At 40.1% G+C, this 17,205-nt stretch overlaps 1 protein-coding gene across 2 annotated transcripts in view; it reads left to right on the top strand.

Moving 5' to 3' along the window:
• The window catches only part of brinp1 (bone morphogenetic protein/retinoic acid inducible neural-specific 1), a 355,193-nt gene that overhangs the window by 253,736 nt on the left and 84,252 nt on the right, over positions 1–17,205 (top strand). For both annotated transcript variants that reach the window (XM_060841011.1, XM_060841012.1), the window contains exon 4: positions 11,063–11,232. In XM_060841011.1, the coding sequence (XP_060696994.1) occupies positions 11,063–11,232 (170 nt within the window). The remainder of the gene's footprint in view (positions 1–11,062; positions 11,233–17,205) is intronic.

Consider the following 17,205-nt stretch of genomic DNA (forward strand, 5'->3'; position numbering starts at 1 on the left):
GCTGACAACATTTGCAGATTTGGTGCTTTGTTCAAGAAGTCTTAATACAGTACATGTCATTTAAACATTATTAAGAGTTAAATGTAGAAAGTTGCCTTCTAAACTCTTCTTGTGTGCAAACTTTTCAAGACCCAGTGCAAGTTGCAGGGATGTATAATGAAGTTGTGAGTGATGTTGATACTGGAAATCTATTTTGGGTGCATAAGAGAAATAACGAGGTGTCACTTAATGACTATCATTAGGATGGCAAAGGGTATTGATTGCGTCGTGTCTAATGAGATCACATTTCATCTCTTCCCTGAAAACATTATAGCGTTATTTTACTAGTACGTTGCTCCTCAGTCCAATCTCCCTCTTCATCTTATGAATGCATAGCGAGACTGGGTTTAAACTCAAAGATCTTGTGCACATTAAACAGCATGCCATCCATCATAGTGAAGTTGATTTTCTTTTTGTAATAAAGTATTTTTATCACGTCCTGGGAATGACATGATCAAATGTATAAATATGCCAAATGAAAACTGCCCAGGAATATTATTTTAAAAGTGCTAAGTATGCTAAGATATAATTTATTACATCATAAACACTCCCCAATTTAGCATTCCTCATCTGTTTAATTCCACTGTACTATTGCTCCCTGCAGTTCTGGATGGTATGGAGTGGATTTGAATTGTTTTATTCCCAAGCTATCCACACTTTTCTTGAATAACTTTGATGTCAAATTTGATCCTTAATCTGATTGTTTTTTCTGTGGATAATCCATATCTAGTGTAAACAAATTTGAATAACTCTTCTCTGATGCTTTCAGCTCTGATACTGTGTAATGGAATGTCCTCTGATAATCTCATCGACACATCCATTATGGTCAATAGATACTGATTCCTCCTTTTTGTCTTAGGTAGGGGTCCTATCCAAACAATTAAGACTCTTAAAAAGGTTTCTCAAATGTGAGAATGGATATTAAGGGTGCTGGTTTTATCACTGCCTGAGTATTTCCTATTGACTGACACGTATGACATGTCCAGCAAAAGTCAACCACATCCTTCTGCAGTTCAGGCCAAAAAACAAACTGTTTTTATATTTTGGCCTCAATCTTCCTGACTTCCAACTGGTAATTCATGTGCTGCCTGCTATATGTCCTTTCAGAAACCTACTGGTAATACAACTTGAAGTTTTGCCCATTTCCATCTGCCTAAATATGTGGTGGTCTTCATTTCCTCATCGAGCTTAATTTTTAACAAAATAGCATTCTGGGAAAAACTCAGATTCTTCTTCTGCATTTGTTTTTTGATACAACTGCTTTAGCTTTTCATCTTTTTTTTGTAATTCAACTAGCTTTTATAAATCAAAAATATTCACTTTGTCCTTCGCCTGTTCTTGTTCTTTTACTCAACCTATTTCAACTTCCTTATTTGTACTCTCTGGTTTTTCCTGTTTCAATCTGCAGCTTTGTTATAACACATTCAAGAAAAATCCCAGGATATACTTCCTGTAACACTTGAGTTGTCTGACTTTCCATTGGCTTTTCTACCACAGTAGGCACACGCTCACATGTAATCCAGCTATAAACTGAATTTCTCTGTTATTCCTATTACCACTTCACCACTTTGCACAGGATTTTCCAACCTCACTTTATATAATGGAGCACTGTTCTTCTCACCATGACTTCCACATATTACCACCTTTTCTCATAGTACTCCTTCTGAACGATATATTTCTTCATCACTCTTCATGATGGCAGCATGGTGGCTCAGTGGTTAGCACTGCTGCCTCACTACACCAGGGACCCAGGTCCGATTCCACCCTTGGATAGCTATCTGTGTGGAGTTTGCATGTTCTCCCTATGTGTGTGTGTGGGTTGGGGTGCTCTGGTTTCCTCCCACGATCCAAAGATGTGTAGATTAGGTAGATTGGCCATGCAAAATTGCCCATAGTGCCCAGGGGTGTGTTGGCAAGGTTGATTAGCTGTTGGAATTGCAGGGTTACACGGACAGGGTCAACCTGGGGACAATGCTATTCAGAGAGTTGGTGTGGACTTGGTGGGCCGAATGGCCTGCTTCCACACTGTAAGGATTCTCTGAAAAAAAGGATTGACTTGCTCCCGTGTCTCTTAAAATTTTGATTTCTTTACCCACTCCTCCTGGCATACATGAGTAAACCCTACCCATGCAAGTAAATTCTTTAAAGTTTCTTTCTACTGAACCAATGCCTGACCAGGTTGTACCTTTATTGCAGTTTTTTTAGCTCCCACTGTGCTTTTCTTTACCACCTTACCAAACACCACCTGTTTCCCACTTCAGTCTTCACAGTGCTTTACTTAAACCACCAACACTACACCTTCATGCGGCCTGCTTCATTAAGTGAAAACACCAGAGCTTTTTTTTTACTTCTCTTTCCCCTTCATGGGTTTCCTTTTTACCCTGTGGTAAACTATCTTCACTGAGATCTCTTTTTTCCTTACTGCCTGAGGATTTCCCTCTTATAGACAATAGACAATAGGTGCAGGTGTAGGCTATTCTGCCCTTTGAGCCTGCACCACCATTCAATATGATCATGGCTGATCATCCTTAATCAGTATCCTGTTCCTGCCTTATCTCAATAACCATTGATTCCACAATGCTTGAGAGCTCTATCCAACTCTTTCTTAAATGAATCCTGAGACTGGGCCTCCACTGCCCTCTGGGGCAGAGCATTCCACACTGCCACCACTCTCTGGGTGAAGATGTTTCTCCTCATCTCTGTCCTAAATGGTCTACCCCGTATTTTTAAGCTGTGTCCTCTGGTTCGGCACTCATCCATCAGCGGAAACATGTTTTCTACCTCCAGAGTGTCGAATCCTTTAATAATCTTATATGTCTCAATCAGATCCCCTCTCAGTCTTCTAAACTCAAGGGTATACAAGCTCCAATCTTTCCGTGTAAGGTAATCGGGCCATTCCAGGAATTGACCTCGTGAACCTATGCTGCACTCCCTCAATAGCCAGAATGTCTTTCCTCAAATTTGGAGACCACAACTGCACGCAGTACGCAGGTGTGGTCTCACCAGGGCCCTGTACAGCTGCAGAAGAACCTCTTTGCTTCTATACTCAATCCCTCTTGTTATGAAGGCCAGCATGCTATTAGCCTTCTTCACTACCTGCTGTACCTGCATGCTTACCTTCATTGACTGGTGTATAAGAACACCCAGATCTCTCTGTACTGCCCTTTTACCTAAATTGATTCCATTTAGGTAGTAATCTGCCTTCCTGTTCTTGCCACCAAAGTGGATAACCATACATTTATCCACATTAAACTTCATCTGCCATGCATCTGACCACTCACCTAACTTGTTCAGGTCACCCTGTAATCTCCTAACATCCTCATCACATTTCACCCTGCCGCCCAGCTTAGTATCATCAGCAAATGTGCTAATGTTATTGCTAATACCATCTTCTATATCTTTAACATATATTGTAAAAAGTTACGGTCCCAATACTGATCCCTAAGGTACCCCACTGGTCACTGCCTGCCATTCCGAAATGGAGCCGTTTATCACTACTCTTTGTTTCCTATCAGCCAACCAACTTTCAATCCAAGTTACTACTTTGCCCCCAATACCATGCGCCCTAATTTTGCTCACTAACCTCCTGTGTGGGACTTTATCAAAAGCTTTCTGAGCTTTATCAAAGCCCAGTTTCTATTCCTCACTGAAAGAAATTGGTGTCGGAAACCAAACTTTGATTTATGAGCCAACTCATAATCATCAGCGATTTCTGCTGGTAATCTTGCAGTACTCTCTGCCCTTCCACATGAGTTCTCACTACTTTAGGAAATGAACTTCTGAACTCCTTCAAAACAGTCAGCTCTCTAAGAGCTTCATATGATCGATCTATTTTCAATGTCTTTATCCACCTATCAAAATTACTTTGATCATTTCAAACTCAATTTAGATTCTGGAAACATTGCCTGTAGGGTTCTGGCACTAGTTCATATGCACTGAAGATTTTTTTTCACCCAATCATACTCCCCAGATACCTTCTGTGATGGTGACGCAAATATGTCATAAGCTCTATCTACCAACTTTGTTTGGATCAACTATGCCCACATGGTTACTGGCCATTTCATTCATTTAACCACTTTCCCAAATGAAATGAGAAAGGCTTCTCCTTCCTTCTCATCAAACTTGGACATGTTTAAACATATCAGGCTTTTGGTTGCAATGAGTTTGCTCTCCATCATTGTCCTCACCACTACTCCTATCTTTTACCTCTACTTCACCATTTTATAGTCAAGATTAGACTGGAGCTGGAAAAGCACAGCAGGTCAGGCAGCGTCCGAGGAGCAGGAAAATCGACGTTTAGGGCAGGACCCCTTCATCAGGAAAGATGAAGGGCTTCCTGATGAAGGGCTCCTGCCTGAAACATCCTGCTCCTTGGATGTTGACTGACCTGCTGGGCTTTTCCAGCACCACTCTAATCTCCAGCATCTGCAGTCCTCACTTACATCTCTATCATTTTATGTTGACTTTGAGTTTTCATTTCCACCTCCGAAGTTCAAAATCTCTCTTCCTCCCTTTCTTCTCTGTCTTTCTGGCCTTCTTCTGCTAGACCTGTTCTTTCTTCCTCTTTTCCTTTTGCATATCTTTCTTTCTTCCCTGGCCATTGCCTCCAATTCATGCTTCTTCATTTGCAACTGAATTTTAGTCATTTTTGGCAATCGTAAATGACGAGCTATTGCTGCAATTGCCTCCCTTTTTCACACCGACAAAGGCAACCCCAACTCCAACATGTCTGCCAATTCCAAAAGCTTTGGAGAAGTCAACGTTTCAGCTGAAACCCTTCTTCAGGACTGAGGATTACACCCAAAGCATTGACTTCTCCACCTCCTGTTCCTGCCTGGCTTGCTGTGTTCGTCCAGTCTCCTGCCTGTTCACTTGGATTCCAACATCTGCAGGTTTTTTTTGTCTCTTCCAAAAGCATTGCTTTGCTCACTTTCTGTAAAACTCCTGAGGTAACTTCTTCTACTCCCAGGAAATTCTTCAGTACTGAGAGGGCCATTACTACACGAGAGCACACCTTGTTTAAACCAATCGAATACAACACCTGAATAAAAGTGCCAACTCACCACTCACTGTCTTTGAGTCCAATACTCCTCAACTCATCTTGGAATTAGAGATTTTGAACCCAACAAGAGCCCCCAATTTGTTTTGGACCAGACCGAACCCCCTCAAAGTATATAGCGAAGATAGCCTAGCCCCCAGCTTTTACTTATTTTTGAAGGCAAGTGTAAGATGTTGTGTTCCAGATGTAATTTTATTGGTCAAATTACCAGACTTGAAGCAAACACTTCATTTTTACACTATAGTTAAAATCAGACATAATTAGAATTTTTAAAAATAGCTTAACTGTACCTCTATCGAAATATAGAGGAACCACGATTATCTGAATATCAATTATCCGAATTTTGGATTATCCCTTAAAAACGTTACATCAAAGAAGTAAGTGAATTCGGATTACCTGTACTGAAGAACACTTGAAAATGCTGGCAAAAACAAAGAACACAGGCACCTCAAGCAACAATGACTGGACTTTTTTTGACAGAAGTGTTAGTTACACAGCCCTTTGCAAAAGTAAATGCTTTATTCCCGTCACTTTACCAGGCCGTTCATGAAAAAAAAATGGCAGAGAAAGTAAAATCATGTGCAAGATGGTGCTTCTGTCTTTCTGTCACAGCACTGAGTTCACAGAAACTGACAAATGCTCTTGTGATTGTAGAAGCTGTTTGGGCTGAAAATGTGTTGCTGAAAAAGTGCAGCAGGTCAGGCAGCATCCAAGGAACAAGAGATTCGATGTTTCGGGCATATTTTATGCATTCGATGTTTTATGCCCGAAACGTAAAATCTCCTGTTTCTTGGATGCTGCCTGACCTGCTGCGCTTTTCCAGCAACACATTTTCAGCTCTGATCTCCAGCATCTGCAGTCCTCACTTTCTCCTCGAAGCTGTTCAGGACCTTGTTTAATGCTGGGAAGAGTTTAGTCCTTCTCAGTTTAAACTGCAATTTGCAGAATGCAAAGATTAGTTTATTTAAATAGCAGACTTATCAAAATTATGGATATAAACAAACTCTCCGGTAGAGCACAGTGTTAGATCAGTACGGCTTCCCTTGTTTAAGGTCAAATCGCTTATCTGAATAATCAATTATCTGAACAAAATAGTGCCCGCCTGACTCAGGAACGAAAGAGTGCCTGCCTGAGTCATTCAGATAATCGAGGTTTCTCTGTATTTGGCAAGATAATACATATGTTAAATACTACTGAATAACTGTTACAAGGTAGTAACATCCCATAAACACACCCTTGACAAAGGCAAATTCAGTAAAATAAATTGTTTCACAGGCAACTCTCCAGTCCAGGAGAAAAGAGCATCAAGAAAAAACTCAGAGAGAGAGTGAGAAAACTCAATTGTTTTGTTGTAGCAGGGGGAGATGTAGAGCACTTCCAAACCCCAACAGCTACTGAAAGTTAAACTAAAATCCTGGTTCTGTGGGGAGCTTGACCTCATCCCTTCATGTTGCTTCTATTGTTCCAAATTTTTGTTAAAAAGCCAAGGTCTCACAAGTAGTTTACTTCATTGGCTTGTTCAGACTGCTCTGTGCCTCTGTTTTAACCTCTCTTCATAACAAAAAACAGGACACAATGCATTTCTAAAGCCACAGTACTGTCACACTCCCCATATGTTTCTGCATTTTGGGGACTCTGGAAAAGAGCGCAAAGTCTCGCGGTAGTTTGAGTGGCTTCTACAGCATCTTAAATCATTTAAAATATCACTGACTACAGCTTCTTGAACCCAACTCAAGTTTGTTTGACTTATTTAGTTCACTCAATAAAGATGGGAAATAGAATCTATCCCCTTCTTGTTGCTACAATTCAGTTCTGTATATTTGCCCATCTTTGAACCAGGTGTCAAGTGATCACTGTTAGCTTGCAACTTTAGACATTCTTAAGCAATGATAGCAGTGTTAGAAGAAGTATTATAACAAGTGGAAGGAATCATTATTATTTGGACCAAATATCCAGGTCTGGAAAGCTGCACTAATTTTATTTCATTACTGCTGTATCTGTAATTAAAAACAAAAGGATGTGCAGGGGAGCATGCTGAGAGAATAATTCTTGCCATAACGTTCATTAAGCATAAACGTTTCATTTCCTTTTGTCATCATCACTGCAGATAGAAAATTACTACACGCTCAGTGATAGGTGGGAGGGGAGATCATCTTAGCACAGAATTCCAATAATTCATGGATCATTGCCATTTGAATTCTGTGCTCGAATCATTTTCTCTGTTGTCAGTACCACCCACCCATTATGTATCTGAACCTTATTTATGCACCATTTTAAGTGATAAAACTAGATGACAAGGTAGAATGCATATTCTCGCATGTTGATGGAAACAAGTGTGTAAAGTCAAGCATAGCTGATTCATGTTCAAGTTAACACTTAATCTAATATCATCGACTGGAAGAAAATATACCCTCAATGACCTTCAGACTACCATAGAAAGGAACTGCACTCAAGGAGGCCATTCAATTCAAGGTGTCTGTGCTATCTCTTTGAAAGTGCTATCCAATATTTTGTATTCTGCTGCTCTTTTCTTCAAATTCAGTAAGGTATTCCCTTCAAAGATTTATCGATTTCACTTGTCTCCCTCACCAAATATGCACGTTGTTGACAAGACTATGATTGCCAACAATTGCCAATGAATAAGTGATGGTGAACTACTCCCCAAAACTACTGCAGCCCATGTAGGGAACCCATAATGTTGTTAGGAAGGGAGTTTCAGTGCTAATACTGGAAGATCAATATAGATCCAGGTCAGGATGATGTATGACTTGGAGAGGAACTTGCAGGTGGTTGTATTCCCATGCATCAATTGCCCTTGTTCTGAAAAATCACAGAGGGTTTGGGAGGTGCTGTCATAGTGGCCTGGTTGAGTTGCTGCAATGCATTTGTAGATGCTATGCATTGCTGTCACTATACATTGGTGGATGAAATACCAGTCGAGTCGGCTGCTTTATCCTCGATGGGCAGTATCCATGGGGAGGAAAACAGAATTAATGCTTCGAGTCCAGTAATTGATCATCAGGACAGTTCTAATAACTGAGTTTTCCTCCTGACTCCTGTTAATCTTAGTTTTAATGGGGCTCTTCGATGCCACTGTCAGTTAAATATGGCCTTGATATTTAGGGTTGTCACTCTCACTGTTCCTCTTGAATTTAATTTTTGTTAATATTTGAATCAGACTGTAATCAGGTCATGAGTTAAATGGCTATGGTGGAACCCAAACTCGATGAGCAAGTTATTGCTGAGAAAGTGCTGCTTATAGGAATGTCTGTTCGAAAATAGACTCAGAGGTTGTAATTGGACAGGTTGAATTTGTCTTGTCTTTGATGGACAAGATGTATATGGATGATTTCCCATGTTACCAGGAGATGCCAGTCTTGTAGCTGTCCTGGAATAGTGGAGCTAAGAGTATAATTAGTTCTAGAGCACAGGTTTTCAGTACTGATGCCAGCATGCTGTCAGGGTTTTAAGCGATTGCCATGTCTAGTGCTTTTAGCCATTTCAGGTGGAGTGAATTGATTTGGTTGAGGACGGGTACCTGTAATTCTGGGAATCTTAGGAAGAGACCAACATAGATTGTCCACTTGGCACTTCTGGCTGAAGATGGTTGCACATGCTCCAATCTTGTCTTTTGCGCTGAATGGCTGGACTTTCCCAATCATGGAGGATGAAAATATTTGTGGAGTCTCCATATGTTTGTAATAGGACTGTACAGTTTAGATAATGCTAGTGGGATCCCTGAGTTGTATCTATTAAACACTCTGAGTTTATCTCTAACTTTGACAACCTAATTCATCCAGTTTAAATTTAGATTTGAATAATCAAATGTAATTTTAATGTTCTCCTGAGGAGTTCCCATTATTACTTCCTCTCTAAACCATTTTAGTGTTGTTACTGTCAGAAACCTAGAAGCTATTCCCACAATTGATTTCTCCTCTTCACTATTTCTTATCTCAACACAAAACCAATCGTTCATTCTGGTCTTCAAAGCTGAAGTCATCTTTCACTATTGTGCCACTGAAGATCTTAATGAACAGACTGACCACACAAATCTTTACAAGCTTGTGGTCCTTCAGAAATGTCAAGTAACCTAAAGTATTCAGGTCCATTGGTCACCCGTGTCTGTTTCGGTCTCAGAGGAAAACACGACCAGTGCAAGGAGTTAAACATAGTAGTAGACTAGAGGAAGGGCCTTACAATTTTGCCAATAAAGAGCTGTAAACCTAAGGTTGTAGAGATTTTTGAATTTAGAAAAAGGAGCCTGGAAAAAAATGAGGGGGAAAGAGAAACGTGAATATCCAAGTTGATCAACAATAAAAATAAATTGTCAGCATTTCTGTAGGGACACAAAAGGTAAACAATTTATGAAAGTAAAATTGGGACCGTCAGAAACAGAAACGGGTCAAATTATAACAGGGATCACGAACACTGCAGAGGTATGAAATCAATATGTTTGATCAGTCTTTGCAGTGGAAGACTCAAAATATTTTCCAGAAATAATTGGGTGCTAAGGTTCTTGTGAGAATGAGGAACTTCAAGAAATTAGTATCGGTAAAGAAGTAGAGTCATAGAGATGTACATCATGGAAATAGACCTTCAGTCCATGCCATCCAGATATTCCAACCCAATCTAGTCCCACCTGCCAGTACCCGGCCCATATCCATCCAAATCCTTCCTATTCATATATCCATCCAAATGCCTTTTAAATGTTACCATTGTACCAGACTCCACCATTTCTTCTGGCAACTCATTCCATACACGTACCACCCTCTGTGTGAAAAAGTTGCCCCTTAGGTCTCTTATATATCTTTTTCCTCTCACTCTAAACCTATGCCCTCTAGTTCTGGACTCCCCGACCCAAGGGAAAAGACTTTGTCAATTCATCCTAACCATGCCCCTCAACATCTGATGCTCCAGGGAAAGCAGGCCCACCCTGTTCAGCCTCTCCCTATAGCTCAAATCCTCCAAACCTGGCAATATTCTTGTAAATCTTTTCTGAACCCTTTCAAGTTTCACAACATCTTTTTGATTGGAAGGAGACCAGAATTGCATGCAATATTCCAACAGTGGCCTAATCAATGTTCTGTACAGCCGCAACATGACCTCCCAACTCCTGTACTCAATACTCTGACCAATAAAAGAAAGTATACCAAACGCCTTCTTCACTATCCTATCTACCTGTGACTCCACTTTCAAGGAGCTATGAACCTGCACTCCAAGGTCTCTTTGTTCAGCAACACTCCCTAGGACCTTAACATTAAGTGTAGTGCTAGATAATTTTATCGGATCAATGCTCTTGACCTAATGATTTCCATCCTGTAGTTAAATGGTGGAGGAATTTTAAAGGACCTTAGGATGAAATGGCAGACAGCTATTTCAATTTTTGAAACATGGATTTTTTTTCTTTTTAAATTATCAAGTCATTAACAAAAGTAATTTGATAAACCCCAGTTTGAAGCAATATGTGAAGGACGTTATAATTATCACTATTTAAACTATGCAGTGTGACGTTTTCACTTGACCTTTAAATTCTGAAAGAAATGGCTAAATTTTGAGAGTATCTATAACATCATCAAATGTTTAATAATGGGTTATCTTGTGAAGCGGTTTAAACATTGTTGCTAAAATTGAAAAAGAAATAATCACCACACCTCAGGCAAGGTGAAAGGTTGAGAGGGAGAGTCGTTCATAGTGACCTCAGCTAATGCAGGAATTTAACCCACATTGTTGGCATCACTATTATAAACCTGCCGACCAGCCCATTGACCAGTTGGTCTTCAGTACATTCACAAAATTATGTCAGGATCATAGTGCATTAAGCCACAGAAACAAGCCATTTGGTGTGTAAATTCCCATAATCTTTCATGTCTTGCATACCAAGATTACATTGTGTGTATCACTGCCTCTTGTTTTCCCATTGCTGTGTTTAGTAACTGAAAGTCTCCGTTGTTCTTTTCCCCACAGGTGAAGAAGCACTTACCATGTACATGGACAAAAGCAAGTTAGATAAAAAGTCAGCAAATGCCAGTCAGAGTGTGGAGGCCCTCCATCAACTTGCCTCATCCTATTTCATTGATCGTGATGGAACCATGCGACGACTTCATGAAATACAAATCTCTACTGGAGCTATCAAGGTACTTGGCTTCTATGCTTTACAAGAAGAAAAAAGAACCTATGGAATGAGTCTGGTAGTGATTATTCATTGAATCTCAGAGCTAGAAAGATCATTATTGACAGCAGCACCAATACAATGATAATACAATAGTTGCTTTACTATATGAGAATCCTGTTGGATAGGGAACTTAAGATTAGTCAATGTGACAGTAGCCATTTTGCAGTTTTACCCAAAGGGAATTTGTGTAGTATCAGGATTACCAGTCAGATTTGGTTGTTGGGTTTGCTATCATGATATACTTTCAAGCCAGCAATCTCTTTGTGAATTTACATCAGGTGGTTTTACAACAATTCCAAATGCATCTTCTTTTTAATTTATTATCTCACAGGATGTGGTTATTGATGAGAAGGTCAGCATTTGTTGCCCATCCCTTGAATTGAGTGACATCCCAGGGCATTTCAGAGGGTAGTTAAGAATCAAACACATTATGTGGACCCTGTGTGGGGCCAGGTTCGGTAAGACTTCTTGCCCCTCAGGACAAGATTTTTTTTAAGGCAATTGCTGGTGGATTTGTGGCATCATTGCTGAGTTTAGTTCTCAATTCTAGATTTTATGTTAAAAATCAGCCAACACCAAGTTATAGTCCAATAGGTTAAATTGGAAGCACTAGTTTTCAGAGCACTGTCCTTCGTCAGGTGGTTGTCATCAGGTGATGAAGGAGCGTCGCTCCGAAAGCTAGTGCTTCCAATTAAACCTGTTGGTCTATAACCTGGTGTTGTGTGATTTTTAACTTTGTACACCCCAGTCCAGCAATCATGAAAAGTCCACCAGCTACAATGGTGCCATTGCAAACTCCTGTCCCTCAGGCATTAGTTCAGGACTCTGAATTATCAGTACAGTGATGTTACCATGATGCTCCAATGTAGTTGAGAATTCAGACTGCTCTCTATCACCAGTTGGGCAGCTTTAGGTAGAATTAAGCTAGCACAAAATGGAAAAGGAAATGGAGAACAAGAGAGAATTGTTACATATCTGTGAGCCTGAGAAACACTGTTTCAATCAAGGATTCACTCAACACATTCATGATATATAAATCCTTGTATGTGGTATGCATTGTTTCCACGCTATAGGCTGCACAGCATATCACAGTGTGTTAACTGATATCAATTGTCCCGAAGACTGAAGTGCATTCATAATTTAATCACCAGATAACACCCCATGCAATTTACAAGCATTTGTCTTTTTGTGAATAGCCACAATGGTGTATTTGTATTGTAACCTTAAAAGGTCAGGCCAGGTTAACAGCTGAATTGTCCAACAGTGCTGCAGAATCCGCACCTCACCGGATAAAGCCCTTGGAGCTCAGCTTGTTGATTATTATAGAGAAGGATAAACATTGGTTTTAACCTTTAAAACATTTCAGGATGTGCAGGGAAACATGTGTGGTTCTTAGATTTCTCATCCATTTAACAATCAGAGAAGGACAGTTTATGTCAGTTTTGTTGATGTTTTGAGTGAATGAAGCTGAAGACTTTTTAGTGCAAGCATAAATGCTTTTCATACTGAATGATATGGCCTGAATGACTGAAAACTTCGGTCTGCTTTGCCAAATTATACTTGATCTAAATAGTTTTTAATTTTGCTTTTTTTTATATGGTGGAATACAGTTTCAGCCATACACATCTATAATTCCTAAGTCTGGTGCCTGACTGGATCAAGTTGAAGAATTTTCATCCAGATATCACTTGCAGTAAAGTGGTGCAAAGAGATTTTAGGTTCAGCCAGAGGTTGATTGCTGTTCGGTGAAGGAAGTGTACACCGTGCTATATGAGTAATAATGTCTGCCTGAGATGGCTGAAGTGAAGCAGTGATAGATTTGGTGAGGCAGATAAAAGATATGCAAAACAAAATGAATTTCTTTCTCCCTTTATAAAGCTTTTCATACTTTGAGGAGTGAAAACTAATAAGAAAATATTGCGTTTAGATCATGCCACTCATAACCTTAGGGTCTCCAAAGTGTTTCATTGCCAAGAAGATTTCTTTTCATAGTGTCGGCTCCAGAGTACTAGAATTGATATACAAAATATAGCACAGTAAAGAGGCATTTTGCAAGAGGATAGACAAACATTGACACCAAGCGAAAGAATTGTAAGTGTTGAACGAAAGCTGATCAGAGAACTAGACTTTAAGAGCCTTGAAGAAGTAGAGAGAGAGTTGAAGAGACAGGGATTTCAAGAGGTAACTTCACAGCTTGCTGTCACATTATGGTGACATGAGTGAGATGCTTATTTTCAAAGATTCTGTTCGGATTGTTGTCAGATACAAATCTGTACAATGTCTTGACCATCAACAAGACACATCTAATTGCAAGAAGCTGAACTTGAAGGATTTCCTCCGTAATTCATGACAGATTACTTGGGTGGAATTACAGCCTTTTAAAGAATTACTGCCAGATATGTAAGAACAAAGTCACTTTGAGAATGAAAGTGAGAAACGAGAGATCTGTAACTGAACAGCTCCTCTGTCTCGATACATCAATGTGTCTGACATATTAAAAGCTTAAGTGTTGAGTAAATAGTTGACTTAAAAGCTTGACAGTGTGTAGACAATGAGCAGTGATTGTGTGTTGTATTTTGGTGGAGGTGGTGTGATTTCACAGGCATTTTCAATGCATTTCTATCAGTGATGTTTGAGGAAATTTTGGGTGTACTACAAATCATTGCTATACAGGTAAGATTGGGGTGTAGTACAAATCATTGCTATACAAGTAAGATTGCTGATGATAAAATTGATGAGAATGTGACATTGTTGTGATGACCTGAGACTGTGTTCATTTGCAAATACACGAGCAGTATAACCTTCTGGAGATGACTGTATTTCATTTCTTTCCAAGAAAGAACTATTGACATTGTGAGAATCATTAATAGTCCACATATTAATTGGACAGATGAGCAGTAGCCATAGCTTTCCTTCCCCTCCATGTTCAGTTCATATGATGTTCCATGTGAGATTCTGTCTTTAAGATGGGAACTCTGAATGCAATGATCAGGACAAGAAACAAACCTTTTTCTATTTATTTTGTTACAATCTCTCTAGAAACTGACAAGTTTTAAAGAGTAATTTGAACTTACAGTTATTATCTGAAAGAATGACATGTTAAGTTTTGCGTATTTAGAAAAACTTTGACTGTAACAAATGACTAAAAATACTATTAACTAAATGTCATAGACAGTTTGTACTTTAAACTATAGAAGTAAGTTATTCTTTGTGGCTTGTCATACTCCCAAAGAAAATGGTTCTTATAAAAGCCTAGAACACAGAAAGGTTACAGCATAGAAAGGAACCTTTCAGCCCATCATGTCATACCAGCTGAATAAACTAACTGCCCATTTTAATCCCACACAGTGCCTGCTCAACAACATTGCAGATCCAGTGCTTCAGGTATAATCCAGGCTCTTTTTACATGAGCTACCAAATGGAGAGTGGATTCCAGGCTTCTAGGACTGTCTGGGTGAAGGGTTTTTCCTCCTATCCCATTTAATCCTTCTGGTGATCATCTTGTATCTGTAACTCCCTGGCAATTGACATCTCTGGTAGAGGAAACAGGTCTTCCCTGTCCGCTCTATCCAAATCCCTCAACTACTTTGTGCATCTCAATTAATTTACTCCCTTAATCTCCCCTGTAGTAAAGAAAATGGAAGTAGGTTATCCAATTTTTCCACTAAGCTGCAGTTTTCAAGCTCCGAGGGCATTCTTGTAAATCTCTTCTGTACTCCCTCGACAGGAATAATCCCATACCTGCAATGTGGTGACCAGAGCTATATATAAAACTCTAGCTGTTTCCTAACCAGTGTCTTATTGGGTTCTATTATCACATCCCTGCTCTTATATTCAATACCTCATCCAATAGGAAACATTCCATGTACCTTCCTTGCTACCATACCTATCTGTTCCTGCAACCTTCAGGTACCTGTAGACATACAGTTTAGAGTATTTCACTTCCTCTGCCCCTCTCAGCATCCTCCTTTTATTGTGTATTCCTTTGCTTTTGTTTTCCCTATCCAAATGCGTAACCCAGCATTTCTCTGGGTTTGCTATATTTTCAACCACTCAACCACATCTTTGATAACATTCTCTTCACTATTAACTATCACTCAATGTTTGTGTTTTTGACAAAGCTCAGTTTCGTCCCGCCTTCCAGTGGCTTGTTTCCTTTCTACTCCCTCAGCCAAGTCACTCCCAGTCCTAGAACTGGCTTTCACTGTAAAAGTTACACTGCTGATGCCTTCCTCCATCTCTGGGCTGGGTGAATCTTCCAGCCACTTTTAGCACCTTACAAACTCACTTTTGAATCTGAGTGTGAGCTGTCTTCTGTGTTCAAAGTGGTGAAGGATCAGATCAGACTTTCTCTGCTTAAAGTGCAGGCTTGATCAGCTTGATCTCTTGGTAATAGTAGAACCATATAAGACATTGGTTAGGCAACAGCTAGAATTTTATGTGTAGTTCTAGTCACCACGTTACAGGAAAGGCATAGTTCCTGTCGAGGGAGTATGGAGGAGATCTACAACCACATGACACAAAATTGCTGCTACTGTCTGTCTGCTTTGCATGGGTTTTTAAAGGGAAGCCTGTCTCCTGAATTTTAAGTGGCTTCATCTACCCTCTCCCCTTTGTTAATGTTAATTTTCCATCCAAGTGGAAATGCCAATTAGAATTTAATTACTTTAATTGGGGTGGCACAGTGGCTCAGTGGTTAGCACTGCTGCCTCATAGTCCCAGGGACCCAGGTTCAATTCTAGCCTTGGGCGACTGTGTGGCGTTTGCACATGCTCCCCGTGGTCTGTGTGGGTTTCCTCTGGGTGCTCCAGTTTCCTCCCACAGTCTAAAGATTTGCAGGTTAGGTGAATTGGCCATGCTAAATTGCCCATTATTTTACGTGCATTAGTCAGAGGGAAATGGGTCTGGGTGGGTTACTTTTCGGAGGGTCGGTGTGGACTGGTTGAGCCGAAGGGCCTGTTTCCTCACTGTAGGGAATCTAAATTATTTAATTACATCAGAACTTAATCCTGAAAGTAAAGGAACATTTTACACCACCAATGTTTACAATTTAATAGCTGGAACTATTTTGTGAGAATTTCCAAGACGTGGAATGCGTTCATGATATACTCAGTAACTGGTGCCATTGTCTCTAAGCATAAATAGTTTGCTCATCCCTCTCAATAAAGTATTGTAAGTCTCTTTTAATCTCTAATAATGAAGCACCCAGTTTTATTGCCAGACACGCTCTGTCATAGGTTCCATAATTCCTTTCATCTACCTTACATTTAAAGCTGTAATACTTAAATATAGTAATCTGACAATCCAAAAGATAAACTCCCATACATCTGAATTTTAGAATTGTAAAAACTCACACATTCAAGGGGAAAGAGTCTGTGAATTAAAGTAAAAGTATTGCCTCTAACTAATCAGAGGAAAGCCACGCAGCAGGATGAGGAGTCAAGGGAGTGAGATTTAAAGATGAGTGAGGAATTTCATCACATCCACTCTGGCAGGCTCAGGGGAGGGACAATAGAAGGCCGGATTGGGGATGGTGGGAAAAGAGAGCTCACCAACCTGAAAAAAACCTTTTCCCACAACTGTCATCAGTTTGTAAAAGAAGGGTGCAACACAGTGGCTCAGTGCTTAGCACCGCTGCCTCACAGCACCAGGGACCCAGGTTAGATTCCTGCCTCGGGCCACTGTTCGTGTGGAGTCTGTACATTCACCCTGTGTATGTGTGAGTTTCCTCCGGGTGCTCTAGTTTCCTCCCACAATCTAAAGATGTGCAGGTCAGGTGAATTGGCCATGTTAAATTGCCCATTGTGTTATGTGCATTAGTCAGGGGTAAATATAGGGTAGGGGAATGGGTCTGGGTGGGTTACTCTTCAGAAGATCGGTGTGGACTTGTTGGGCCAAAGGGCCTGTTTCCATACTATAGGGAATCTAATCTAAA

Source organism: Hemiscyllium ocellatum, chromosome 21 (genome assembly GCF_020745735.1).
Source record: "Hemiscyllium ocellatum isolate sHemOce1 chromosome 21, sHemOce1.pat.X.cur, whole genome shotgun sequence".
NCBI classification, from domain to species: Eukaryota; Metazoa; Chordata; class Chondrichthyes; order Orectolobiformes; family Hemiscylliidae; genus Hemiscyllium; species Hemiscyllium ocellatum.